Source organism: Pituophis catenifer, unplaced genomic scaffold (assembly GCF_029215685.1).
Source record: "Pituophis catenifer annectens isolate HBS135680 unplaced genomic scaffold, rPitCat1.0.hap2 SCAF_10, whole genome shotgun sequence".
NCBI lineage: Eukaryota > Metazoa > Chordata > Lepidosauria > Squamata > Colubridae > Pituophis > Pituophis catenifer.
Genome location: NW_027256890.1, coordinates 402349 through 427271, shown reverse-complemented (window position 1 = coordinate 427271; position 24923 = coordinate 402349). Strand labels below are relative to the sequence as shown.

General features: G+C 50.0%; 4 protein-coding genes across 12 annotated transcripts in view; 1 reads left to right on the top strand and 3 right to left on the bottom strand.

The window, feature by feature from the left end:
• The window catches only part of CABIN1 (calcineurin binding protein 1), a 90927-nt gene extending 88031 nt beyond the window's left edge, over window positions 1–2896 (bottom strand). The window contains exons 1-2 of one of the 4 annotated variants that reach the window (XM_070951135.1): window positions 2812–2896; window positions 2632–2724 (exon numbers count right to left, since the gene is read on the bottom strand). In XM_070951135.1, the coding sequence (XP_070807236.1) occupies window positions 2632–2724; window positions 2812–2814 (96 nt within the window). In that variant the 5' untranslated portion in view covers window positions 2815–2896. Of the gene's footprint in view, window positions 1–2394; window positions 2573–2631; window positions 2725–2811 lie in introns of those variants that run through there. The other 3 variants (XM_070951137.1, XM_070951138.1, XM_070951140.1) reach the window with 3 other exon arrangements.
• Window positions 2897–2920: 24 nt separating this feature from the next.
• LOC139322157 (D-dopachrome decarboxylase-like) lies at window positions 2921–5524 on the top strand. Of its 4 annotated transcripts, none has more exons than XM_070951148.1 (4): window positions 2921–3296; window positions 3390–3565; window positions 3649–3685; window positions 4958–5524. In XM_070951148.1, exons 1-4 carry the CDS (start codon window positions 3189–3191, stop codon window positions 4988–4990), a joined length of 354 nt encoding a protein of 117 aa, XP_070807249.1. In that variant the 5' UTR covers window positions 2921–3188; the 3' UTR covers window positions 4991–5524. The 4 variants fall into 4 exon arrangements, with proteins under 4 accessions (XP_070807249.1, XP_070807247.1, XP_070807246.1 ...); XM_070951146.1 differs by having other exon boundaries at window positions 3649–3717; window positions 4961–5524; XM_070951145.1 differs by having other exon boundaries at window positions 3649–3717.
• A 979-nt stretch (window positions 5525–6503) lies between these two features.
• LOC139322272 (glutathione S-transferase theta-1-like) lies at window positions 6504–14477 on the bottom strand. Of its 3 annotated transcripts, XM_070951323.1 has the most exons (6): window positions 13583–14475; window positions 12159–12244; window positions 9440–9527; window positions 8015–8165; window positions 7204–7380; window positions 6504–7115 (listed from the first exon to the last, which is right to left on the bottom strand). In XM_070951323.1, exons 1-6 carry the CDS (start codon window positions 13702–13704, stop codon window positions 6915–6917), a joined length of 825 nt encoding a protein of 274 aa, XP_070807424.1. In that variant the 5' UTR covers window positions 13705–14475; the 3' UTR covers window positions 6504–6914. The 3 variants fall into 3 exon arrangements, with proteins under 3 accessions (XP_070807424.1, XP_070807423.1, XP_070807425.1); XM_070951322.1 differs by having other exon boundaries at window positions 6504–7380; window positions 13583–14477; XM_070951324.1 differs by lacking the exons at window positions 12159–12244; window positions 13583–14475 and adding an exon at window positions 10182–12045.
• Window positions 14478–14483: 6 nt separating this feature from the next.
• Window positions 14484–19200, bottom strand: LOC139322273 (glutathione S-transferase theta-1-like). The gene is made up of 6 exons (XM_070951325.1): window positions 18999–19200; window positions 18660–18722; window positions 17164–17239; window positions 16471–16621; window positions 15498–15674; window positions 14484–14701 (listed from the first exon to the last, which is right to left on the bottom strand). The coding sequence occupies exons 1-6, from the start codon at window positions 19108–19110 to the stop codon at window positions 14501–14503; spliced, it is 780 nt and encodes a 259-aa protein (XP_070807426.1). The 5' UTR covers window positions 19111–19200; the 3' UTR covers window positions 14484–14500.
• Window positions 19201–24923: the final 5723 nt, after the last annotated feature.

The window sequence follows — 24923 nt, the reverse complement described above, 5'->3', positions numbered from 1 at the left end:
TATAAACAGAGGCATAAAATCAAAGTCACGAGAAGTATTAATACTGCTTTATAAACCCTGAATAAGACCACACCTGGAACACGATGCACCTGGAACAGGGCATCCAAGTTTGGTTACCACATTACAAAAAATATATTGAGACTTTGGAAAAAGTGCAAAGAAGAGCAACTAAGATGATTAAAGGCCTGGAGACTAAAACATATGAAGAGCGGTTGCAGGATTTGGGTTTGGCTAGTCTAGAGAAAAGAAGGACTAGGGGAGACATGATAGCAGTATTTGAGAGGCTGCCCCAAAGAGAGGGGATCAATTTATTTTCCAAAGCACCAGAGGGCAAGACAAGAAACAATGGATGGAAACTAATCAAGGAGAGAAGCAACCTGGAATTAAGGAGAAACTTCCTAATAGTGAGGTCAATTAACCAGTGGGACAGCTTGCCTTCAGGAGTTGCAAGTGCTTCATCACTGGAGGTTTTTAAGAAGAGACTGGACAGTCACTTGCCTGAAATGGTATAGAATCTCCTGCTTGAGCAGGGGGCTGGACTAGAAGACCTCCAAGGTCCCTTCCAGCTTTATTCTGATCCTGAGCTGTTTTCCAATACAGAACAATGGTCTGCTTCATTTGTTCCAAGTTGGATAAATCCATAGCAGTAAGTTCCAAATCTGGGGTACATTTGTATATCTAAACCAAAATATCTTAGTATTACCATATGAACAATCTTATAGAGCAGCGGCCCCCAACATTTTGGGCAACAGGGACTAGTTCCATTGGGAGAGGTTTTTCCGGTTCCATGGAGTGGGGTTTTTTTCTGTGGACCGGAGGGGTGTGATTTCACACACTACCTGCATCCCATGTGTGCACCGATGGGGCTTTGCTCATTTGTGCAGCCTGGTTTCTGGTGCACTGCAAACCAGTGCTGATCTGTGGCCTGGGGGCTTGGGGACCTGTCATAGACAGTAAACCAGAATACAGACATGCTTAAAAGTTTGCAGAGATCCTTTTGAACTGTCATTTTTTCTTCTTAAATATGACCTAACACATAGTCTGTTCTCCACACATCTTAAACCAAGAGAATCCAATTAAATAAATGAGGCAAAACCATTTTACTTATTCATTTACTGAGCAAAATATATTTTTGGCTTACTTGTTTAATGGGTTCTCTTTATGTAGTTTTGGGATCACATTTTAAGTTATATTTATGGAGAAAAATTCAAAAACGTTCACAAACTTTCAAGCACTACTGTACAGATGGTCCTTGTCAGGAATAAGAAATCAGGAACCAGGATAGAGTTTGAAAGTATTACAAATTTATTTTATGCTACCTATACACAAGAATCTAAATTACTAATGGACATGGCAATTTGATGCCAGATAAAAGTCTGGCCAGACCCAAATCTACAGGGGCATAGACTCCAAACTGATGATGAGTTTGACACCTTCCTCCCCACCACTCCCCAGGCTCAGCCTGCTCATCTCCTACAGCCCTGGATTTACAACTGTCCTTGTAACAGACCTACCTGGCAGCTACTTATGGTCCAGATTTGTTAACTTCCTATTTTTGGCAAAACTGTGACCACAGTGTTCACTTATCGACTGCAGTGGCCACTTTATGATTGTCACATTCACTTAACAATTGCTGCAAAATGGCTGGAAAATCTGGTCAGTCACATAGCCATCCTGTTTTGCAACCGTCATGATTAATAATCATGATGGGCAGGCTCCATTATGATCTTAAGTTATGGATTATCAATCATTACTAAAACAAATTAATACCATATGAACACATAATTTTTATTCTTTTTACAGTTTCAACGTAACTAAATCAATCACAGGCTCTTTTAAAACCATCTTTAGAGAGTCCAATGAATATTCTGGTGGCAAGGAGCAAGCAGACAACCATGTCTGTCATCCCATATATCACATCTGTCACCAGGCCAAGGCTATCTGGGCTAAACCAGCCATTCCCTCCCCTCTCAGACTCTCTACTGATTTTATTGTTGATCTTCCACCAGGATCACTTTTGCAACAGTGCATTTGTTTACCAAAACGATTCATTTTATTTGATATTATTTTTAGGAGACCACAAAACTTTCTGGAGTTGTTATGTGTTAGCTACAGTAAAACATTTAGGCTCTAATCTAATCTAAACATCTGTGATCTTGGACACAGATTTCTCGGTTTGGAAGAGAGTCTTCCAGATCCCCCCATCTGGCCTCTGATTACAGTAAAATATAATCAGTGAAGATAAATCAATAACCAGAGCAATACTTGAGGTCTATAAAAGCAGCTCCCGGTTGACCTCACTCGGGGGCACAAGGACAGTATCTACGTATTTTATAGGCAGCGATCATTAAAAAAACCAATACAACGTAACTGCCGTTTATCAGGCTGACGGACCTCAGCAGACGGTGTGGGCATCTAACCTGCATGCCTTCCTCGAGCCCTCAGGCCCACCACCCAGGGAGGCCAGAAAAGGGGCTTTATTGCCCGCGAGGAGGAATCCGCCACCCAAATAAAACTAAAGGATTTTAGCGCCTTTTCGGAACGCGGCTGGCCCACAGACTTCCGCGGCTCTCAGAACCAGCGCGCGAGCCACACAAGGCCGCGAGTGGGGAGGCCCGCCGGGCGAGTCACCTGCGCCTCCTTGGTCTGCGACTTGTGGCTCTTGAGGGTCCCCTCGGGGTCGTCCTCCACGGCCGAGCTGGCGTTGAGCGCGGCGATCCGGATCTGCGGAGACAGCAGCGCTCAGTCGCGGAGGCCCCCCGGGGACCCTCCCCCCGGGACCCTCCCCCGCGGCCCCCGGGAGACACGGACCATGCTGGCCGAAGCCGGGGTCCCAGCCGCCGGCGCGCCACCGGGCAGCAAGGCGGCCGCCTATTGGCTGCCGAGGACCCAACCGCCCTGCGGCACGCCCCTTCCGGCCTCGGCCGCTCTCGCAGCGTTCGGCCCTTCGGGCGAGATCGGAGCGCCTCGGAAAGGCGGCTCGGGGCCTCTCTCTTGAGTTGCTTTAATGTTATCCGTGAAAGCGCGAAGCGGCTCCTTTCCCTTGAGGGAGGGGCAGGGCGGGGGTTCCGAAGGCTCGGAGTAGCTTCTTATACAGAGAAAAGGCGGAGCGTCCCCGCCCCTCCCGCCGCGGGAGGCAGGGCCGGCGGGGCGGCAGGCGGCTTCCCTCCTCCGGGGCGCCGCACAAGATGCCCTTCGTGGAGCTGGAGACCAGCGTGCCGCCGGCGCAGCTGCCCCGCGACCTGCCCGCCCGGCTCAGCGCCGCCGCCGCCGCCATCCTGGGCAAACCGGAGGAGGTACGCGGGGTCGGGGGGGGGGCTGCGGGGTCGGGGGGGGCTGCGGGGCGGCCCCCCCCTCCGTCCCCGGCTGACCCGGCCGCTTCCCCGCAGCGAGTGGCGGCGACGGTGAAGGGCGGGCTGGCGCTGTCCATGGGCGGCTCGGCGGCGCCGGGCGCGCTGCTCTCGGTCTGGGCGGTGGGCGCGGTGGGCTCGGCCGAGCAGAACCGGACGCACAGCGCGCACTTCGCCGAGTTCCTGGCCCGCGAGCTGGGGCTGGGCGCCGACAGGTGAGCCGATGCGGGCGCGGCGGGCGGGCGGGCAGCGACGGCGGCCGAGGGTCTCCGGCTCTGACTCTGCGCTTCTCCCGCAGGATCTTGATCCGCTTCCACCCGCTGGAGCCCTGGCAGGTGGGCAAGAAGGGGACGGTGATGACCTTCCTGTGAGAGCCCCCCCCGCCCCCCCGCCCCAATAAAGCGCTGCGCCCGCCGCCGCCGCCTCCGCCTCTTCCTCGGGGCCGGCCGGGAGGGAGGGAGGGAGGGAGCGGGAAGGGCGCCCAGGAGCGCGGGGCCTCCGGGCTCTCTCGGGGCGCCTTCCAACCTGGGAAGGAAGGAGCCCGGCGGGCGGGCGGGGGAGGGGCCCGGGCCTCTCCGCGAGTCTCCCGGGTTCTCCGCGCCTTTCTCTGGGGAGCCTCCGGCCGTGGCTGACGCGGGGGTGGAAGGAGTCGTGGGCCCCGCCGGCTTTCCTGGGAGAAGGAAGCGCAGTCGGGGGTGCCTCTGGGCAGGCTGGGAGGCCCGTTCCGCCCCGCTTCGTCAGGTGGCAGCCGGGCTGCGCGTGAAAGGCAGGCAGGCAGGCAGGGATTCCTGGGAGTTGGGCGGGTGGGGGGACAGCCTTTGCGCCCCTTGGTCCCACGGCCTTGCCCCAGGCCCAGAGAGACCGAGTCGGTCCCCTCCCGGTGGGACGGTCGCCAGGGGTGCAAAGGGCTGCCTGCTAACTTGGAGGGCAGGTCGGATGACCGGTGGCAGGTATGACCCTGAGGAGTCACGGGGTCTCCCGCGTAGCCCCTTCCCCTCAGCCTTGCCCTTTCCAGCAGGCCTCGGCTTCTGAGGTCATCGCCCCCCCCCCCCCTAGCCTCTTCTCTGCCCTTCCAACAACGCCAGGTTTACACCAAGGAAGAGTAGAGCGGCACTCTGCTATTTCATGGGAGGCTGGGGTGGTGTCTGCCTGAATCCTCTTTAACAAATCCATTTTATTTATTATGGGTTTTAGCCATCAGAAATCCCTTTAATCAATATCTTGAAGTCTAAAGTTAGCCACCGTTCTCTCTGAATGCAAAGAGGGCTCAGCTTCTTTGGTGGCTTCTTTGCCAGTTTCAGTAGGAGAGATGAACTGGGACGGCACCCTGAGCCAGAGGCTGGGAGGAAAGCAGTGCAAGGCTCACAGGGACCCCATGGGGCAAAATGGGGGGGGGCAGTGAAGATAGCCAGGGATGAGTGTCCTGCAGCATCCCTGCAATGTCATCGGAGCATTATGACTGCAGTTGCTCTGCAGCGGCCATAAATTCGAAATGGGATCCTAAGCTTTTTTTGGGGGGGGGGCTGTTATAATTTGGAACAATTATGGAGTCGATGAGTATCTGTACTGTCCTCTTTTTTGAATTTTTTGCTTTATCCTTTATCCAGCAGCCATCAGAAATAATGTCTCACATTCCTTAGCTGGAAACATCTGATCTCTGGAAGAATCTTAAACAGGATTGTAACAGCGTGTGAAATTCAGAGTATTGTTTGCATACTTAGTTATGGCACTTTGCGTCTCCATTTTGGTCCATTGCAAGATTATTTTCTGTCATTAATTGCTGCTTTTATAGTTATTGATTCACCAAAGTATTTTTCCTCTTGCCCCATGATTCCCAAGTTTGTTCAAGAACCTTTGGTAAAGGACTTTGAAATTAAGTCAACAATGTCTCTTGGGTCTCACTTGGGTGCTCTAAAAATAATGCTTAGTTAGATCTTCTAACTGCAAAAGCCACTGATCTTTTTAGCTTGATCTTTATAATAATTGTCCATCAGTCATACTTGGATTCCTGCTTAATCAGTGAAGTGCCTTCCTGTGTCTCTTTTGTAAAGGTAGTTTAAAGACAATTATCTTTTTTCCTGAGGACCAGCAACTTCATATTTGATCGATAAGAACTCCAAGCAGAGCGCCGTGCAGGTCTTTACTCCTAAATTAAAATAAACCAAAGAACTGAACTTGTTCGTGCTCTGTCTGTCTCCCCTGTTCAGACTCCCTTCGTGATAAGATCTCTACCTTCCAGAGTGAACAACTGAGGCAATTCAACAATTCAAGGGGGATCCCAGCCTAGAGCAAGTCTGAGCTCTGGGCAAAGTTGTGGGGAAAAAAATCTGTGGTGTTCTCATCAGCTTCACCACACCACCTATGGCCTGTGAAGATCCTTCTTCTATACCTTCACCTGTATACCTGTTGCCTACCTTGTCCTACCACAGCAGAACCGGAGGGTTTTTATAGCTTGGGTGAATGCACGCTCGGGGTGCGGTGGGGATGATGGAAAGTGAGAGAAGCTGCACTGTGGGGTAAGGTTGATGGGCAGGGATTGTTTGGTGTTTTCTAAGGCCACAAATGAGAGTTGGGGGTTGCATTTTTAATTTTCATTTGTTTCCTGCTGTAGACCGGCTAGCAACCATGCCACCATTTTTCAGAAATCACAACATTAATATTTACCAGGAATCAAGGTTACGCCAAACTGGGAGCTTGCGCAGTGTGAGGGGTACAGCCCTAAAGGTTCAGGTGCATCATTTGGTGTGCTTTGAAACAGGCCAGATTGCTTTACGTCCACTCTCACATATTTCCTCAAGGAACCTGCTGGGCTGAGGGGCCACTCCATGTTAATCCCTCTTTGGATCGCTGCCACACGATAGGAAATGTCCATTCATCTAAATCAGGCCAGCAGAGATCTGGCCAAACGGAAGATCAGACCGGTTCATTCCCCGGTCTGGCCCCAAGCCTTGAAAGCTGCCTTGGCTCAAGGTCTCTGCACCCCTCCAGATGCCCCCATCCCATGAGATAAGGGGGTTTCTCACCTGCTGGTAGAGGCTCTTACTGAGAGACTTCCTGGGCCAATTGAGGCTTCCATTCCCAGGTGTTGGAAAAATCTTTTGGAATTAGAACCTGGAAGCTACTTGTTCCATGTGGTATATATTTAATATTACAATTATTTTATCTTATCACTGGATTTTATTCTTTATTATGCTTTTACAATATACACTTCCTAAAGAATTGTGAACAAGGACAATTGAAGATGAATAATCTGCAGTTCTAATATTTATCCATTGTTGGAAAAAGTACTTGTTTCCTTCTGAACCTGTGTTGCAGCCTTCATTCAGAATCTGGACTTGCACAGGGTAGCGGGGGGGAGGGGAGTTGCTCAGTAGCCCGCCTCAAAGATGGCAATGTGCTTATGCCAACTGGAATTATTCCAGTGCCTCCCCTGGCTGAAGTGAGCCAGGCAATAAGGAAAGGGGCTTGGAGCAAGGATCATTGGAAGCCAAACCTGAAACTAGGGCTACAGGGTGGGGAGGAGGATGCAAGGAGAGGGAAAGCCCTATTGATATATTTCAATATTTATTTCAGCATCTTCAAGAGCAGGGGCTTCATCTGTGCTTTCAAGGGTGGGTCAATGATGATGCTTTTCAGTTCCTGGGGGTTCAGGATCCGGTTGTGGGCTTCCATGAAGAGGTCCTTCCCTAATGTCAGCTCCACCCTTTTGCGCCACTCCTGGAGTTTGGGGCGACCCTCGAGGATGTCGCAGCCAGCTCCCAAGGGCTAGAGGAGGCACAGCAGTTGGCAGGGGTCCGCTTTGGAAGACCCCGAGTTTCGGAGGTTGGCTGTTGGGGCGAGGGGGGGGGCTTACTTGCATCAGCTCCACGATGGCCACCAGGTCAGCCAGGGAGATCTCTGGGCCAATGAGGAACGGCTTATCCTGCAGGAACTTGTCCTCCAGCTTCTGGATGGCGAGGTTCAATTCCTCCATTGCTTCATAGAGCTTCTCTGGGGACACTTGATGGCCCACAAAGAGCGGGATCACCACCTGCCCCACAGAGACATGCAGAAGAGAGGGAGAAGAGTGGGGGCCAGCTTCGCCCAGGCAGGTGCCAAGGGAGGCTGTGGAGGGCTGGGCTGGGAATGGGGCTCCCTGAGGGCTGGTCCTGAGGAGGCTCTTGCCAGGTTGGCTGTTTGGTTCCTTTGCTGGTGTCTCCCTTGTTCTGAGGAGAGTGCCAGCGGATCCAAGGAGTTGCTGTCAGGAGGGGTAAGGAGGAGATGGGCCCCTGCTGCCTTGGTCCTCGCACTGACGTCTGCACGAAGGTGTGTTTGGGAGTGGCACACAACGCCCCCAAATGATCTGATTGCCAAGGGTGCCCCTTGCATGGGCTTCATTAATCTGTGAGTTGCCAGCCATTGCCGAACTGGCTGGGACACATGCAGCTCTCCGAGCTTAGGTTGCTTTTCCGTTGCTCCCTGTGGCTTCCTGTCTTCTATATGGGGATGCCCCCCCCCTCAGTCTCTGCCTTTAACACTCCTGCAGTGGATTTGGTGGGAAAAGCATCTCCAAGTGCCCCCTCCCCAAGTCAGCCCTCCCTTCTCCTCCTCCTGGGACATTGGAGGCTGTGCAGATCCAGTTTGGGGAGGTCTGCACTGCCAATGAGCAGGAGGCCCAATCTCACCTTGAGCCAGAGGATTTTGGATGTGCCCGCCCGAATTGTGCTGATCTGCCAGGCCAGGTACTCGTCCACACGGGCTCGCTTTTTCATATCGGGTGGGTACCAGTAGCTGGGAGTGTTGTATTTCCGGGTCAGGTAGAGAAGGATGGCTGTGCTGGTGAGCAGAAGACAAAGAGCCAAGGCAGGTAAAAGACTGCTCCCTTTGAGGCACTTAAGAGATCATCCAGCCCAATCTACTGCTCAGGGCGGGATCAAATTGCCTCTTTGGCCAGACTGAACCTTCTACTCCAAAGGTCAGCCATTCTGCCAGCCAACAGCTGCCGCCGTTGGGATGCTGCTTCTGCTAACCGGGCTCTTGCTCTGCCCTGCCCTGCCCTCCAGATAGACCTCCAGATTTCTGCCAACTGCTCTGACCTCTCCCCCCCCTCTCGGCCCCCAATGACCTTGCCAGCCTTGCCTGTCCTAGCATCCTCCTGTGTGCTGGCTAAGTGGGCACCGTATTCCCAGAATGCTGCCTTTAGCTGTGGCCTCACACGCTGAGCGTGGGGTGGGGCTGCTTGGATGCCAGATCATTGTCCTTGCTAAGGCAGAAACTGCCATTCCTCTGTGTAAAATCCTATCCACTATATTCAGCCAGGCATTTGGACTCTCTTCCTTCTTTGGGACTAGCCCCTTACAAGCTTGGCCCCCATCCCCTCAGTGCCCTCGGCTGGATTTGGCCTCCAAGAGGAGAGCCATCCCAGAGCCTTTCCGGGCGCTGCCCTTCAGTCCTCTTGGCCGTCTTTGGTTGTTCTCTTTGGGAGGTTGGGTAAACCCGAATTGCCCCAGTGGGAGGCAGTCACACTCTTTCCTTGGGGGGGGGGTGTATGTCCAAGCATGCCTTCCATGCATACCTCTCAATCTTGCTAAGGCAAAGCCAAGCACACCTGGCTGAGCATTTCTGCTTGGTTCCCATGCTCAGCCCAGATCCCTGAGCTGTGGCTTCACTGGAGGGAAGGCCAGGCTTTCTGTTGCAACAGCTGACCAGGTACACAGTGGCTGCTGCCATGTGCACCCCCGTCCTGTGCATCTGAGCAGCCCCTCCTTGGAATTAGCGGAAGCAGACCAGGATTTCATCCCTTTGGCCTCAGCTTGGCTTTTTGTTGGCTGGAACTTGGTTAGCATTGCAGCCAGAGAGCTTGTGGGAACCAGCCCTTTGGCCGGGTGTCTAGGAGGCCCCAAATTGGAAGAGACCTCTTACGCTTCTGGCTCTCAAGCTGCGGGTACCGCTGTCACCAGCCCAGCTGCAACTGGAATTTTTTATTCCAGCTGGAGGGCACAAATCCAGCTGCTTTTCCACCAAGCCAATAATGCTGCTTTCTTCTAGCGATCTTTCAGTGGGTCCAAGCGGGGGTGGCTGCTTCCCCACTCCTCATCAGGAATCCTCACCTCTCTTCTAGGATGAAATCTCCATCCTTCAGGACAGGCACTTTTCTTAGGATGTTCACCTTGTTAAATTCCTCAGTGAAGTGTTGCCCTAACATTGATAAACCATGTCAGCCAAAAAGAAAAGTCCACAACGCAAAGCAAAACGGGCTTTCCACCCACCCTCCCCACCGCTCCTTAGCTGAGCTCAGTCCTCAAAACTAAGAGCTTGCAGCTCGGGTGCCAGGAGGGGGGTGTAGCAGGGGCTCCGGCTGGGTTGAGGGCCCAAATCCCAGATGGGCCTCCTCCCACTCTTTCCATCCCCAAAGCTTCCAGGCTTTCCAAAGGTGCTGGCGGGAAGCCCTTTCTCTTTGGCCTCCACCATGATATCTGTGCTCAAGAGGGCTCCTGCATCAGGGCAGGAAGACCCCGATGGCTCCAAGATCTCGGAGAACTTTCAGGCTGCTTGTCTGCCCCTCTGGTGCCTCAGAAAGGGCCGGCCTCTGGATGGGGTAGCTGGAGTCTGCTCCATGGGGAGGACAGAATGTTGCCCCCACCCCCAACATGGTCAAGGCACAAAGCCTATTTCCACCAACTGGGAAGATGCCTGCAGACGACCCTCATGCCCTGCTGGTCACTTCTGAAACTTCCTGGAGGTGGTGGGGAGCCTTAAGGGGCCCCCAAGGCAGGGAGCCTTAAGAAGATTGGGGGGAAGGAGAGGGGCAGGAGAAAAGGGGGCTTGCAGGGGAACTCCTCCCCCCTCCACCTTTCAGCATCTCAACAGGCTTCATCATGAAAGGGATGTTGTTCTTTTTGGCAAAGATGTAGACTGCCCTGCAAGGCTGGGAAAGCAGGTCCAGGTACAGCTCCAGCACCATTGCGAGGACCAGCCACAAGTGGGTGGAACCAACGGAAACCTCAGGCATCTGATTGGCTGATGGAACAAGCGGCCCCATAGCCAATCAGGCCAGGCCTTTGTCCGAGCCACCGGGTGGGCAGCCCTTAGGTAGGCTGTGGCTGCTCTCATGGTGTGAGGGGTTTGGGGGCTTGGCATCCCTCCTCATCCAGGGTGGGATGGAGCCCAGTGGATGTGGCAGCAGTAGCCAATGTGGGCCCTTCTGCTGCCAGGGACATTGAGCCATGTGCATGGCTCAATCCCCTTCCCACAAGAAATGGGAAATCAGCAATAGAAATTGTGGCTTTACTGAAGCATTTGGGGGTCTCTGCTCTCCTTAAAGTGAATTCCTCTCGAGCCATGAGTTTAAATTATGTTTTTAGTAGCACAGCTAATCTGGCTGCTATGCTCACCTGGTTTTCTGGGGTCACGTGATACTCTAAACTAAAAAATTCCAACTAGGTTAATGCTAACCAAGCTTAGCCTGCTGTGAGTTAAAACTGAGATTCCTCAGTTTTGTCAATTGAAAGGTCTGCAAAACTCCAACATTCCCCTCCCCCCCCCCTGGGTGCCTGTTCAGCCACTGCAGCCCTTCAGTGGGTGGAAGCCCATGGCAGGAGGCAGCAGCTGAGTGAAAAGTACAGGTAGTCCTTGACGTATGCCCATAACTGGACCCAACATTTCTGTTGCTAAGTGAGACAGTTGTTAAATGAATTTTGCCCCATTTAATGCCTTTTCTTGCCAGAGTTAAGTGAATCACTGCAGTTGTTAAGTTAGTAACATGGTCGTTAAGTGAATCTGGCTTTTCCATTGATTTTGCTTGTCAGAAGGTCACAAAAGGGGATCACATGATCCCGGGACACAGCAACCATCATAAATACATGCCAGTGACCAAGCATCTGAATTCTGATCACGACCTGCTGCAGCGGTCGTGTGAAAAATTGTCACTTTTTTCAGTGACATTGTAACTTTGAATGGTCACTAAATGAACTGTTGTAAATTGAGGACTGCTGTACCTGTTGGCATCAACCGCCTTTTGCCTCCAAATGCCTTGAAACATCCAACTTTGCATGTAACTTCAGGTCAAGTGGAGAAGATGATGTGGCTGTTTTTCTGAGCTGTGTGATTGGGGGTCTGCCTGCCGTTGCACTGACCGGGCATGGCTTTCACTGTTCCCCTGAGGAGGACTTTTCTCAGGCTAAGCGGAAGAGGGCGGAGGGCGAGTGGCTCAAAGTCACCCAGCTGGTTTCCCTGCCTAAGCAGCAGCAGAACCCAGGTTCACCTGCACCCAGTCCAGTGCCTTAGCCACTATAATATGCTGCTTCTCCAAGTAGTAACACAAATAATAGGAACCATTTAGTTACTCCATCGCGACCCATCGTGACCCCATGAACAACATTGTCCATTGGGTCACGATGGGTCGGACACGACTTCGCAACTAACAACAATTTGGTCACTCCTCTCCAAAGGTGACTACATGGACCACAAAGTTGCTATCAGGCTGGAATTGGCAAGGAAGGTGGACGAAAATGGGCCTGGTCTCCACTATGACGTGACCTTTCCTGTCCCAGATGAGCAGGCCTGGGCATAGGGAGAAGGCAGGGGGGCAGGAGGGCTCCGGGTCAACCACCTTCCCAAGGCCCATCATCCTCGGCATTGAGCACCCCAGGCCAGGAGTAGAGAAAGGAGGGAACAGGCCTTGGGACCAGAGCTGGAGGTTCCCCAGAAGCCCCTGTGGCTCCTGTCCCTTTCTGACTTGGGTTGGGCACACACCTCACTGAACCTCTCAGCTCCACCAGAAGAGAGAGTGAGGAAAGAGTGAGGAAAATCCTCAGGAATGACTCACACCCTGGTCAGCACTCCTGCCGTCGGGAAGGAGATATAAAGCATAGGCAGCTTCACAAACAGGCTGAAGAACAGTTTTTATCCGTGGGCTGTCACGCTTCTGAATGGAAAATAACTTTACAACAACATAGTACGACTGACTTGTGGGGCCGGCGTGATGTGCAATAAGTTCACATGGTACAGTAGGATTGTGTGTTTGTTAGTAGGATTCACTGGGTTAGGGATTTTTTTCCCCCTGTCTTTCCCTGTGAGTTGTATTGGGTTGCGGGGGGTGCACGAAGGGAGGCTCACCCAATATTATTGTACACATGTTGTACTCTGACAATAAAGGTTTGAATGAATGAGCTTCTTTCGTCTGGGCCGGGGGTCAGCAACCTGCGGCTCCGGAGCTGCTTGCAGCTCTTTGGGCCCTCTGCTGTGGCTCCCTGTGGGTGATACCACCACTGCTGGCCCCTCCCCTCCCCCTCCCTTCCCAGTCGCTCTCGCCTGGCCTGAGAAGGTAAGGGCGATGGTGGGAGATGGAGAAGTGAATGGAGCTGATTCTCTGGTGCCTCACTCTTGCTGGAGCTTCTTCCAGCCCTTGGTGCCGGGCGTAGCTTGGGGAGACGCACAACCTGCTCTCTGCCCCAAGACACCGGCCCAACCTGGCTGTGACTGACACCGGCCTCGCTAACACAAGAGCTGGCAGGGTGGGAATGGGATCTGGTAGGACGGAACAGCAGAAAGGGGACAGGCCTGCAGCGCCCAGCTGCGGCTTTAAAACGTGCAGGGGGGACTTTCGCCGCCCGGAGGATGCTTTTCAATGAAAGCCGTGTGTGTGTATGTGTGTGTGTGGGGCGACCCCCTGGCCAGCTGTGGCAAGGTCGGGAGGGTACACACAAGTGTAGGGACCCTCCTCAAGCAAGTGCCTGCCTGCCCTGCACATGCCTTTGCTGTGCTTTGGCCAAGCTCTTGCGCACCCTCCTGGCCTTGCCATAAATGGCCAGGGTGTCATGAGGAGGAGGAGGGTTGCTGGAGCCTTAGTGCAGCAGCGAAGCGGCCCTATACTTTCCTTGGCACCACATTTGCATTCAAGGCAGCCCTCGCCTCCCGCCACTTCGGGCTGGAGCTTGTGTCCACTGCACTTGGCTGAAGAGTTGCGGGGGGGGGGGGGGGAGGCGGACATGGCAAGGCAATGCATGAAGAGGGGACATGGCAAGGCAATGGCCGGAGCTTTCGTGCAGGAGCGAAGCAGCCCTGTACTTACTTGCCTTCGTGCCACATTTGCACTCAAGGCAGCCCTCCCGCTGCATAAAGGAGAAGGGGAGAGATGAGAATTCTTCCACGTTCTCTCTCTCATCTCTCTTTCTCGCGCGTGCGCACGCGCGCACACACACACACACACACACACACACACACACACACACACACACACAAAAGCAGGATACCCTACTGGCCCAGGATCACGGTGGCAGCAATGGCGATTCCTCCTCTCACTGCTGCCACTGCATATACAGGTGAGTAGCCGGCTGCGCTGTGCAGGAGAGCCAGAGCTCTTCCCTCCCTGCATTTGGTGGTGGTGGCAGCTGCTCCTCCCTTCCTGAGCTGACACGAAGGGGACCGCGGCTGGCACTGAGAAGCCTGTGAAGGACACAGAATAGCAAAAAGCAGCCGGTTGTGGACAATGCAGGGAAAACCCCAGGGGCGCTAGGGCGAGAGAGGGAAATGAGAAAATGATGGAGGGAGAGAATGAGAGAGAGGAAAGAGAGAAACAAATGAGAGAGAGAAGGAAGAGAAAGAAAGAAAAGGAGGGAGGGAGAGGAAAAAGAAAAAAACAAATGAGGGAGAGAGAAATGAGAAAAAGAGAGAGAGAAATGGGAAAATAATGTAGGGAGAGAAAGAGAGAGGAAAAAGAAACAAATGAGAGAGAGAGAGAAGGGAGAGAGGGAGAGAAATGAGAGAGCTGGAGGGAGAGAATGGGAGAGGGAAATAAATGAGAGAAGGGGGAAAGAGAAAGAAAGAAAAAGAAAGAAAGACTGGGTGGGAGGGAGTGACGTTGAGTTGGTCACGCCATCCAGGTTTTGTGGCTCCTGGTGTTTTCTGTGGGAACACCCAGACCCCTAGTCTGGGCAGAAGAGAGGATTGGCAGAGGGTCTGGGGACTTTGCAGCTTGTCTCCAGTCTCCAGGGATCAGGAAGACTCAAGCATAACAGTGGAGCTCATGCGATGGCTACTGGACGCCTGATGGGGCTACTGGACGCCTGACGGGGCTTTTGCCAGGATAGCCTCTTATAGACGTAATTCTAAATGAAAAGTTAACAAACCCAGAGATAGTCACACTATCCTCTCTTTTGAAATCCCTTTACTCATCTCATCATCTTTAACAAAACGGGGGCCAGTTGCTCCTTCAGCTGTGGATCGATCTGTATGGTGCTCAGTTTACTAATGTTCAGGATCAATTCATGTGCTTGCAGGAAGAGCTCCTTTCCAATCACGTCTTCTGTCCTTTTGCGCCATTCTGCCAGTCTGGGCCTGTCTTTGAAAATGTCACATCCGACGCCCACAGGCTGCAGAAACAGGGAAGGAAATGGGGAGGCTGGCAAATGGTAACATCAGGTCAGCTGGCAGAAGATCAGGGCCCTCCGCACAGAGAGGTCTGTCGGTTCTCTAGCCTGTGCCACCGAACCTGCTCAGACCCCCAGGCCCCACAACCTGTCTCTGGTCCCCCAGGGTGCCTGCTCTCCTCCCTTCTTGCCCCAGCTGAGCTGGCCGTGCTCTGATGCAGATCTCCCTGCCTGGAGACTGCTTCTGCAGTGGGGAAGGGAGGGGACTCCTTTTGCGGGCAGCTAGTGATGCCCTTTCATGTCAAGGAGTGCAGCGGGCAGAGGAAGAGGAATAAATGGCCAGAGAGGAGAAATCTGTCTAGTCCAGACTAAGATTATAATCCGAGTAAGAGTCTCAGACGAGACCCTTCCTGGATGTTATGAAGACAAAGGGAGGGAGTGGGAAGCTCATTCAGACTTGCCAAATCCTGCCCCTCTGACTTTATAATAAAAGTGGTTTTAGCAGGCAGGCCTTGGATTTCCTAGTCTGGTCTAGCTGGAAGGGCAGGCAATGTGCACCTGGGAAAGCCCCATTCCACCTTTGAGAGGAAGGACCCAGCAACCGATCATCAGAGCCCCCTCTTCATTAGCCTGTAGCTCATTGGCTGTTCTTCCCCCTGCCCATGCCCACCCCTCTTCGGGTCTTTCCATTGCTTTGTTAGTGAGTTTCCTTTCCTGAGGAGCTTGGCACTTTGGCCCTCTGCCGCTGAAGGGCAATCAGGCACAGGGGAGGATGAGAGCCCAGCACCCTCGAGGTCACCTGCATGAGGTCCACAATGGCCACCAGGTCCGCAAGAGAGACTTCGCTGCCCACCAGGAAGGGCTTGTCCTGGAGAAACAACCCTTCAAACTGATCCAGCGCTGTGGCCAGCCCGTCCATCACCTCTTGCAGTTTCTCTGCCGGGAGTGGCTGGCCCGTGAACAGGGGGATCAGCACCTGCACCAGGAGGAGACTGGTCATCCCTACCAAAAAGCAGCCCAGGCCCACCTGGGAAGATGAAGATTGGGGTCAGGTTCTTAGCAGTGGCCACTTCATGCCGCTGAGGTCACAAACTGTGGTGTTCCTCTGAAAGCGGATGGATAGATGGATGGTCAACAAAAGGCCTGCTCCCTTTTCAACATAGTGGGTTCCAGGGAAGGAACTACTGAGGTCCCTCCTTTGGATGAGAAACTACTGTGCTTGCGAATGCTGATATTTGACCTTGAACCACATGGCAGCTTATAGTAAGGATAGAGATGGGAGGAGGGGGGAATGTGGGGAGAGAACCTATTCAACCGCCTGTAGCATTTGCCATTTTGTCATCTTAATCTGTTTCAACTATTAGAAACAGATCTTAAATCTTCTGGGTCAAGCTGAGGCTTCCCAAACCTCCAGATTCTTCAAGATCCTTGGTAGTACAGTGGTCTAAGGCACCCTGTTATTAAGCTGGTTATTAAGACCAGCTGCCTGCAATTACTGCAGGTTCAAATCTCGCCAAGGCTCAAGGTTGACTCAGCCTTCCATCCTTTCTAAGGTAGGTAAATTGAGGACCCAGTTTTGGGGGCAATAAGCTGACTTTGTATAAATATACAAAAGGATGAAGGCTATTGCTGAGCACATTGTAAGCCGCCCTGAGTCTCCGGAGAAGGGCGGCATATAAATCAAACAAACAAACAAACAAACAAACAAACAAACAAACAAACAAAAAAACAAACAAATATATATATATATATAAAACTCTTCAAATTCTCACCTTAATCCACATTGTTTTGGGAGCATTGGATCTGATGTTAGCCTGATGCCATGATAGGTATTCATCCACCTTTGCTCGTTTCTGTAGGTCAGATGGGTACCAGTGGTCTGGGGTGTTGTACTTGCGACTCAAATACAAAAGGATGGCTGTGCTGACCACGGATTCATGGAAATTGAGGAGGACAGGTTCACAAAAGGATCACAAAAGGAAGGCAGGAGTTAGTTTCTGCAGAGGAGGAGCTCGTGAGCAAAACACAACTGAGCATCTGGCTTAATCAAAGCAGAATGTGGATTGTCCAAGGTGAAACAACTGAGACAAGCAAAAATATTCTGTGTCATCAAAGACTTTGTTTGAAATGCAATTTATTTGAGACGACCTCGAAACTTGACATTCTGGGCTTTCAATTGTCCATCTGGTCTACTGAAGTTCTCCAGAACATTTCCAGATGTCTCATGTAAAATAAGGTACCACAGAGAGGTACGCCGGTTCTGCTCAATTTCTGACCCTCCCACTGTCCAATCAAACTCAGGAATGAATACCTTGTTATCTGGGATAAATAAAAAGAAACTTCCAGAATTAATGTCTTTAGCTGTAACTCCATTGTGTCCCGATCCCAAACCTGCAGATGTTCCCACTGGTCTCCAAACATGGCTTTAGACAAGGAGAAACGGGGGTGGGGGAAACTCTCCTTACCCTTCTGCCAAGATGAAGGTCTCATCCTTCAAGACAGGGACTTTCTTCACTCTTGTGCCCTCCTTGCACAGCGACCCTTGAAGTCAAAGCAGATATGCCACCATGAGGCCTGAGGGAGGCTAAGTTCCTGGCTACGTCTGTCTGGAGTGGAGAGCAGACATCTCCTTCCACCCAAGTCTTCTCTGAATTACAGCTAAAAGATGGATTGCTAATAAGTTGCACAAGTGTCCCTTTGAGATTGTAAAGTGAGAACTGCCTGAACTCTGCTTTCTGCAGTTGAAATTGACTAGAAAATTGTGGATACTGTCAGTCACAACTTTTAAATTACAAATGTGAGTGGAGCATTGTATTCCAGACTTCGTAGCTACCCACAGACTCACACTTTTCACGGCTTACTCAAACAGGAAGGTTTGTTCTGGGGATGGCAGCATGTGGGAAAACACCAGCATAAAGGCTCCATAAGAGAAATTCCATGGGAACCGGGATGAGAAGAGGGCTCACTCTGGGGCCCATCAAACTTGTTGGAAATTGCGGGACAGGGAGGGATACCGAAACCACCACATAGAACAATGTCCAGGTATGGAGGGGCTGTCCTGCCTCAGGTTTTTTTTGGAACCCAAGCTGACTTTGGGAGGGCAGGTAAGCAAGATAGGAATGAGGAAACCACTGAAGGTTTATTTTGGAAAGTGAATAATGACTGTTGGGATTTATTTATTTCTGAGCATCTCTAATCTCTCCAGAAACAACAGTAGCAATGCAAATATGATAAAGATCCTTTTATGAGCTGCCAGGTCACAAGAGATCCAGAGTGCCCTGGACTGGGATTACTTCCAGAAAGACTGGGCTGAATAAGACACTGAAAGGTGCTTTGAGCAGCCACAGAGGCAAAGTACAAGAACCAGGTCACTTATCTTATTGGAGGAAGAACCCCGTCCAGTTTGGGTGCAGAAAAATGCTCTTTTTGCAACCTCAAATGGCCCTTTGGACCCTTTCAAGTTGTATTTGCATAGCAAACAGGGAACTTGGCACCACTGCATGAGAGATTTGAGTGAAATTGTTGGGGGCAGGCACTTATTTACATCCCCCTCCTTTCCCCAGTGCGTCATCCTGGCTTTGTTAGAACACGCCATGCGCACCTGAAGCTCCGAAGGAGGAAAATGGTGGCAGGCATTTCCAACAGCTGCTGGTGGGAAGATCCTGCCAGATTCCTGATAGTTAAGGCAACTCAGCAAGAAGAGATCCCTGACAATATCACACTTTGTGAGCAGGTGCTCAACTGTTACTCTGAAAGTAAACAGCCCTTGTGTTCTCCTCTCCTCTGCTGAGGTGCCAAGAGGTGTCCTAGTTCACAGTTCTGCCTGGAGCCGAACTGAAATTGATTCCACCCATTTGGGAAAAAGTAATCAGAGAATGCCAAATTACAGGACACCCCCCCCCTCTGCCCATGCAGACCATACTTCGGTTTTCCATTCATATAAAGCCTGAGCTCCTCTTACCTGATGGGGGTATTGCCCCCCCTTCCGCCTCTGCTCCAGGCACCTTGGTCCCCAGGATAGAATCTGGCAAGAGGAAGGCACCAGCATAACGGAGGGTTTTCAGTGCAAGACCTTCCCTCCAGTTTGCACCCCCACCTGCTCAGGCTACTCTCCTATCGCCATGTGGGAGAGTCCCCTCCTGTTTCTGATGGGCCCCATGAAATCTATCGAACAAGGCAAGGCCCACCCAACTGTTGCCCAGAGAGCCAAGGGGTCCCCCTGAAGGAGGCTTCATCTCCATCCCCCCCAGCTGAGAAAAGTCCCTCCCCCCTATGTGCGCCCTTGTGGGGCTCTCCTCACCTTTGAACAGCTCCACATTTCTCAGCTCAAAGGGGATGTGGTTCTTCTTGGCAAAGATGTAGACCGCCCGGCAGGGCTGGGACAGAAGGTCCAGGTAGAGCTCCAGCCCCATTCTTCTGCCAGCTGGATGGACAGAGTGGTCGAGTCCTAGGAAGGGAGGCTGGTTCTCACATGCCTAGTTCCGCGAAAGGCTCTCCCAGAAGGGAGAACAGGGCAAAGAGCAGAAAACTGGGAGCCAGGCCAGACCAGGTTCCGCCCTCAGGGGCAGGCAGGAACTTTTTTGAAAAAGGAAAACCAAAACTCTTGTGGAGACGAGGGAGTAGCAACAGGGCGGGCCGAGGGGAAGGGAGTCTGGGGAAAGCAGCCCACAATGACCTGCTGTGAGGTTAGGAGGGTGTGCGTGTCATCTCTAGGGGGCATTATGAGATTTCTTGGTTGTGGCAAATATCACCTGCTGTTTGGAAGTGCCAGCGCTTAGTTGGCCTTACTTGAAGCCCCAATTCACAATGGATGTTACAATAAAATAAACAAGAAATGAGTATTTCTCATCACACAGTACTGGATTTTGATTTAATATGCTTAAATCAAATGGAAGACTTAGTAAGATCTTGGCAAATTTCTTGAAGTGGAAAAAAGGTGAAAAATTGTTAGATGGGAATGATAAATTTATTAAAGATTACAATTTACAAGCCTAAAAACTAATATAAATTAAAAAAAGATGGAGAAAAATAGCAAAGAAAAAGACACATTAGAATATAATAAAGAAAACAGAGAAAAAAAAGAGAAGGGATGCCAGACAAGGAGAGGAACTGAGTGCTCCAGATGGCTGCTTTTCATGAGATCACAAGATGGCAGGCTTTGGTGAGTTTAGTCTCTGGGAGACAAGGGTCCAAACAGAAACCAAATGTCCCAGTTTCTGGCGTCTTGTATTTTTATTGACTTTGGATCAATAAGATTATATTGCCCCAAGTTTGTGGGGGCAATAAGCTGACTTTGTATAAATATACAAAAGTATGAAGGCTATTGCTTAACGCATTGTAAGCCTCCCTGAGTCTCCGGAGAAGGGTGGCATATAAATCAAATTTAAAATATATACAGTCAGGTCCAGAAATATTGGGACATCAACACAATTCTAACATCTTTGGCTCTATACACCACCACAATGGAGTTGGAATGAAACAAACACAATGTGCGTTAACTGCAGACTGTCAGCTTTAATTTGAGGGTATGTACATCCAACTCAGGTGAACGGTGTAGGACTTACAGCAGTTTGCATATGTGCCTCCCACTTGTTAAGGGACCAAAAGTAATGGGACAGAATAATAATCAAAAATCAAACTTTCCCTTCTTAATACTTGGTTGCAAATCCTTTGCAGTCAATCACAGCCTGAAGTCTGGAATGCATAGACATCACCAGACGCTGGGTTTCATCCCTGGTGATGCTCTGCCAGGCCTCTACTGCAACTGTCTTTAGTTCCTGCTTGTTCTTGGGGCATTTTCCCTTCAGTTTTGTCTTCAGCAAGCGAAATGCATGCTCAATGGGATTCAGGTCAGGTGACTGACTTGGCCATTGCATAACATTCCACTTCTGTCCCTTCAAAAACTCTTTGGTTGCTTTTGCAGTATGCTTTGGGTCATTGTCCATCTGCACTGTGAAGTGCCGTCCAATGAGTTCTGCAGCATTTGGCTGAATGTGAGCAGATAATATTGCCCAAAACACTTCAGAATTCATCCTGCTGCTTTTGTCAGCAGTCACATCATCAATAAATACAAGAGAACCAGTTCCATTGGCAGCCATACATGCCCACGCCATGACACTACCACCACCATGCTTCACTGATGAGGTGGTATGCTTAGGATCATGAGCAATTCCTTTCCTTCTCCATACTCTTCTCTTCCTATCACTCTGGTACAAGTTGATCTTGGTCTCATCTGTCCATAGGATCTTGTTCCAGAACTGTGAAGGCTTTGTTAGATGTTGTTTGGCACACTCTAATCTGGCCTTCCTGTTTTTGAGGCCCACCAATGGTTTACATCTTGTGGTGAACCCTCTGTATTCACTCTGGTGAAGTCTTCTCTTGATTGTTGACTTCGACACACATACACCTACCTCCTGGAGAGTGTTCTTGATCTGGCCAACTGTTGTGAAGGGTGTTTTCTTCACCAGGGAAATAATTCTTCGGTCATCCACCACACTTGTTTTCCGTGGTCTCCCAGGTCTTTTGGTGTTGCTGAGCTCACCGGTGCATTCCTTCTTTTGGAGAATGTTTCAAACAGTTGTTTTGGCCACGCCTAATGTTCTTGCTATCTCTCTGATGGGTTTGTTTCTTCAGCCTAATGATGGCTTGCTTCACTGATAGTGACAGCTCTTTGGATCTCATCTTGAGAGTTGACAGCAACAGATTCCAAATGCAAATAGCACACTTGAAATGAACTCTGGGCCTTTTATCTGCACATTGTAATTGGGGTATTGAGGGAATATCACACACCTGGCCATGGAACAACTGAGAAGCCAATTGTCCCATTACTTTTGGTCCCTTAACAAGTGGGAGGCACATATGCAAACTGCTGTAAGTCCTACACTGTTCACCTGAGTTGGATGTACATACCCTCAAATTAAAGCTGACATTCTGCAGTTAACGCACATTGTGTTTGTTTCATTCCAACTCCATTGTGGTGGTGTATAGAGCCAAAGATGTTAGAATTGTGTCGATGTCCCAATATTTCTGGACCTGACTGTATATATAGTTCAAAAAAGCACAAAAAACAAACTTGTGATGTTAAGAGCCGTGGTGGGCACAGTGGTTACAATGCAGTACTGCAGGGCTAACTCACAGCTCACTCCACTTCAATTCTAACCTGCTCAAGGTTGATTCAGCCTTCCATCCTTCCAAGGTTGGTAAAATGAGGACCCAGATTGTTGGGGGCAAAAGGTTGACTCTGTAAACCACTTAGAGGGCTGTAAAAGCACCGTGAAGCGGTATATAAGTCTAAGTGCTATTGCCTTTGCCTGGAGGCTGGGAAGATCTGGATGGGAAGAACCGGCTTGAAGCCTACCGCAATAAGAGGGCCCAGAGGGAGGGAACTCATGGCTGGAGGTAATTGACAAGATAAGACCTCATTCCTATGCTGTCCCTCAGTCCTGATTTTTGCAGTTTTAAATTTTGAATATTTTAATTACTTCTCTATTTTTTATAATCTGTAAACCACTCAAAGTTGCCTTATAGGGAGGATGGGCAGCATAAATATTTAATTAAAAAAAAAGAGGGGTTGTGGGATTTCAGCTCTCCTAATATCAGGAGCCCTAAAACAAAGACTGTATGGGTAGCAGCTAAAGTTGGGATGGCTTCTGCCCAGATTTGCCTGGGGTACCATTGCCCCCTTCCTGAGACCTGGATTCTATTTGGAGAACTGCAACATGCTCTAGCCAAGTTGAAGATTAGAGATTGCAGCAGATCCCACAGGACACCCCTGTGGTGCAAATTGCATTCACGACTGATGAGCTTCTGGGTGCAATTCAACATATTTGGGAACCTATACAGACCTTTGGGGCATAAAGCTGGTTACTTTTCTCTGCCCTGGAAGACCTGCAACAGGAAGCCGGCTCCTCTTTGAAACAATGACATCTACCATCAGTGTCCCAAGAAGCATGCCTGCTTTATGGCCTCTGTTGTCTGAGGTGGCATTGCTGCCCAGAATTTGGCACTGCTCAGTTGGGATGAGTTGCTTTTTGTTGAATATCTGCATGGCCAGGTTCATTTTGTGTTTTGCTATTTTTATCTGGTCTGACTATTTTACTGTCGCTGTCCAGGTTTTGAGAGACTGAGGAAATAGATGACTATATATGGAAAATTAGGCTGTTGGTTTGAGCTCCGAGCTTGGCAATTTGGTAGCAAACGTTTCGTCACCATTCGAGGAGACATTGTCAGTGTGTTTAGAATTGTGCTCAACTGTCAGGTCTTTAAATAACTTTTTGTGAGATGCAAATTAGTCTGAACATTGTTTGTTTGGATAGTTCTGAGTCATGGTCTGATTTCAAACTGTTTGATTGGCTGGCTGTTGTTACTGAGACGTGGTCTGATTTCTTCATAAAAAGGTATTTAAAGACCTGTGTTCTGACTCAAAACGCACTGACGATGTGTCCTCGAATAGTGACGAAACATTTGCAACCAAATTGCAGAGCTCGGAGCTCAAACCAACAGCCTAACTACCAAACCGAGCCACTAATATTCAAACACATTTCATATGTAAAATTTAATATACCTGTATGGAAAGCCCATATAGATAATTTTTAGTATTACTTTGTTTTCTTTTTTTGGCTATATATTATTTTCTTTTTGTTCTGTTCCATTAAACAAAGGAATTAAAAAACAAACAAACTCCACCTGAACCTGACCAGCAGACATCCAATTCAGCAAATGTGAGTTATTTTATTCTGCAAAGGATACACAAGCTCACCACAATGACCAGCAGACCACCTTAGACTTCCACTAAAGGGTTAAATAACGAATGGGGCGCTCTCGGTGGACGCAATACAAAGCAAGCAAGCTTTGCTACTCTTGATCACCACACATAGTTTTGATGTTGAGATTTCCTTTGCAGTCAGTAGAGAGACTGGGGATCCATTTAAGAAAGTTAAAAACCCCCATCGCTTTCTGCCAGCTGGACAGGACAGTAGCCGACAGGGGGGAGAGGGGAGCCTGCCGTTTTTACCACAGAACCTGTGCAAATAAACCTGGGAGACCATGGTGAAACCCTAACGTTTATAGTAGCCCCGGGAATGGAATGGTCACTAGTTTTGGGTCTCATGTGGCTGAAAAAAATAAAACCTTAAAATAAACTGGAAACAAGAGACCGTAAAATTCCAAAAGCACGTGATATTTGCAGACGAAAAAGAGGATAAAGCCAAAAGGGGGGAGAACAAAGAGACAGCAATGCCTGGCTGGGCCATGCCAACGCAGGGGATTTCAAAGGAATACAGGGACCTAGCCAAGGTATTCAACGAGGAAGGGTCCAACAAACTCCCACCCCAACGTGCCACAGACTGTGCCATTGAAATTTTACTAGGGGCCAAACTTTCCAAGCCAAAAATGTACAGCATGTCCCCTTGAGAACTGAGGATATTCATTGACAAAAAACCTGGTGAGGGGATTTATCGATCTTACACGACCAAAAATCACGTAGTTTCTGGAACAGTACTGTTCTGTGAAAAAAAGGATGGCATTTTACGCCTTTGCATAGACTACAGAAATTTGAACACGGCGAGCATAGAAAATGTGTACCCCCTCCCCCTTATGAAGGACATGCTGGCACACCTCTCAAAAGGAAAAATCTTCTCTAAACTGGACCTATGGGAGATGTATTACCGCATCAGAATAAGGGTAGGGGATGAATGGAACACAGCACACAATACCCCACTGCGTTGTTACCAATTTAAAATACTCCCATTCGGATTACACCCCAGTCATTTTCATGCAACTAATTAACGAGATGCTTCACAAACATTTATATAAAGGAGTTTTGGTTTACCTTGATGACATTCTAATATACACTGAAACTAAAGTGGAGCACGTAAAATTGGTCTGAGCGGTCCTAAACAAAATCTGCTCCCCAAAGCTGTATGCAAAACTCTCCAAATGCAAATTCCACCAGGAAAAGATAGACTATTTAGGGTACCGAATATCCCACGAAGGGATAGAGATGGACCCGCAAAAAGTGCAAGCCATGGTTGACTAGGAGCCACCTCGCACACGCAAACAGTTACAAAGCTTCTTGGGATTCGCAAACTTTTACTGCCAATTTATCCTGGCTTTTGCAAAAATTGCCCTCCCCATTACTAACCTGCTTGAAACAAAATGGGAGGACAAACCAAAACCCAGGCAATCACTAAACTGGACAATGGAATGCCAAGCGGCATTCAAAAAA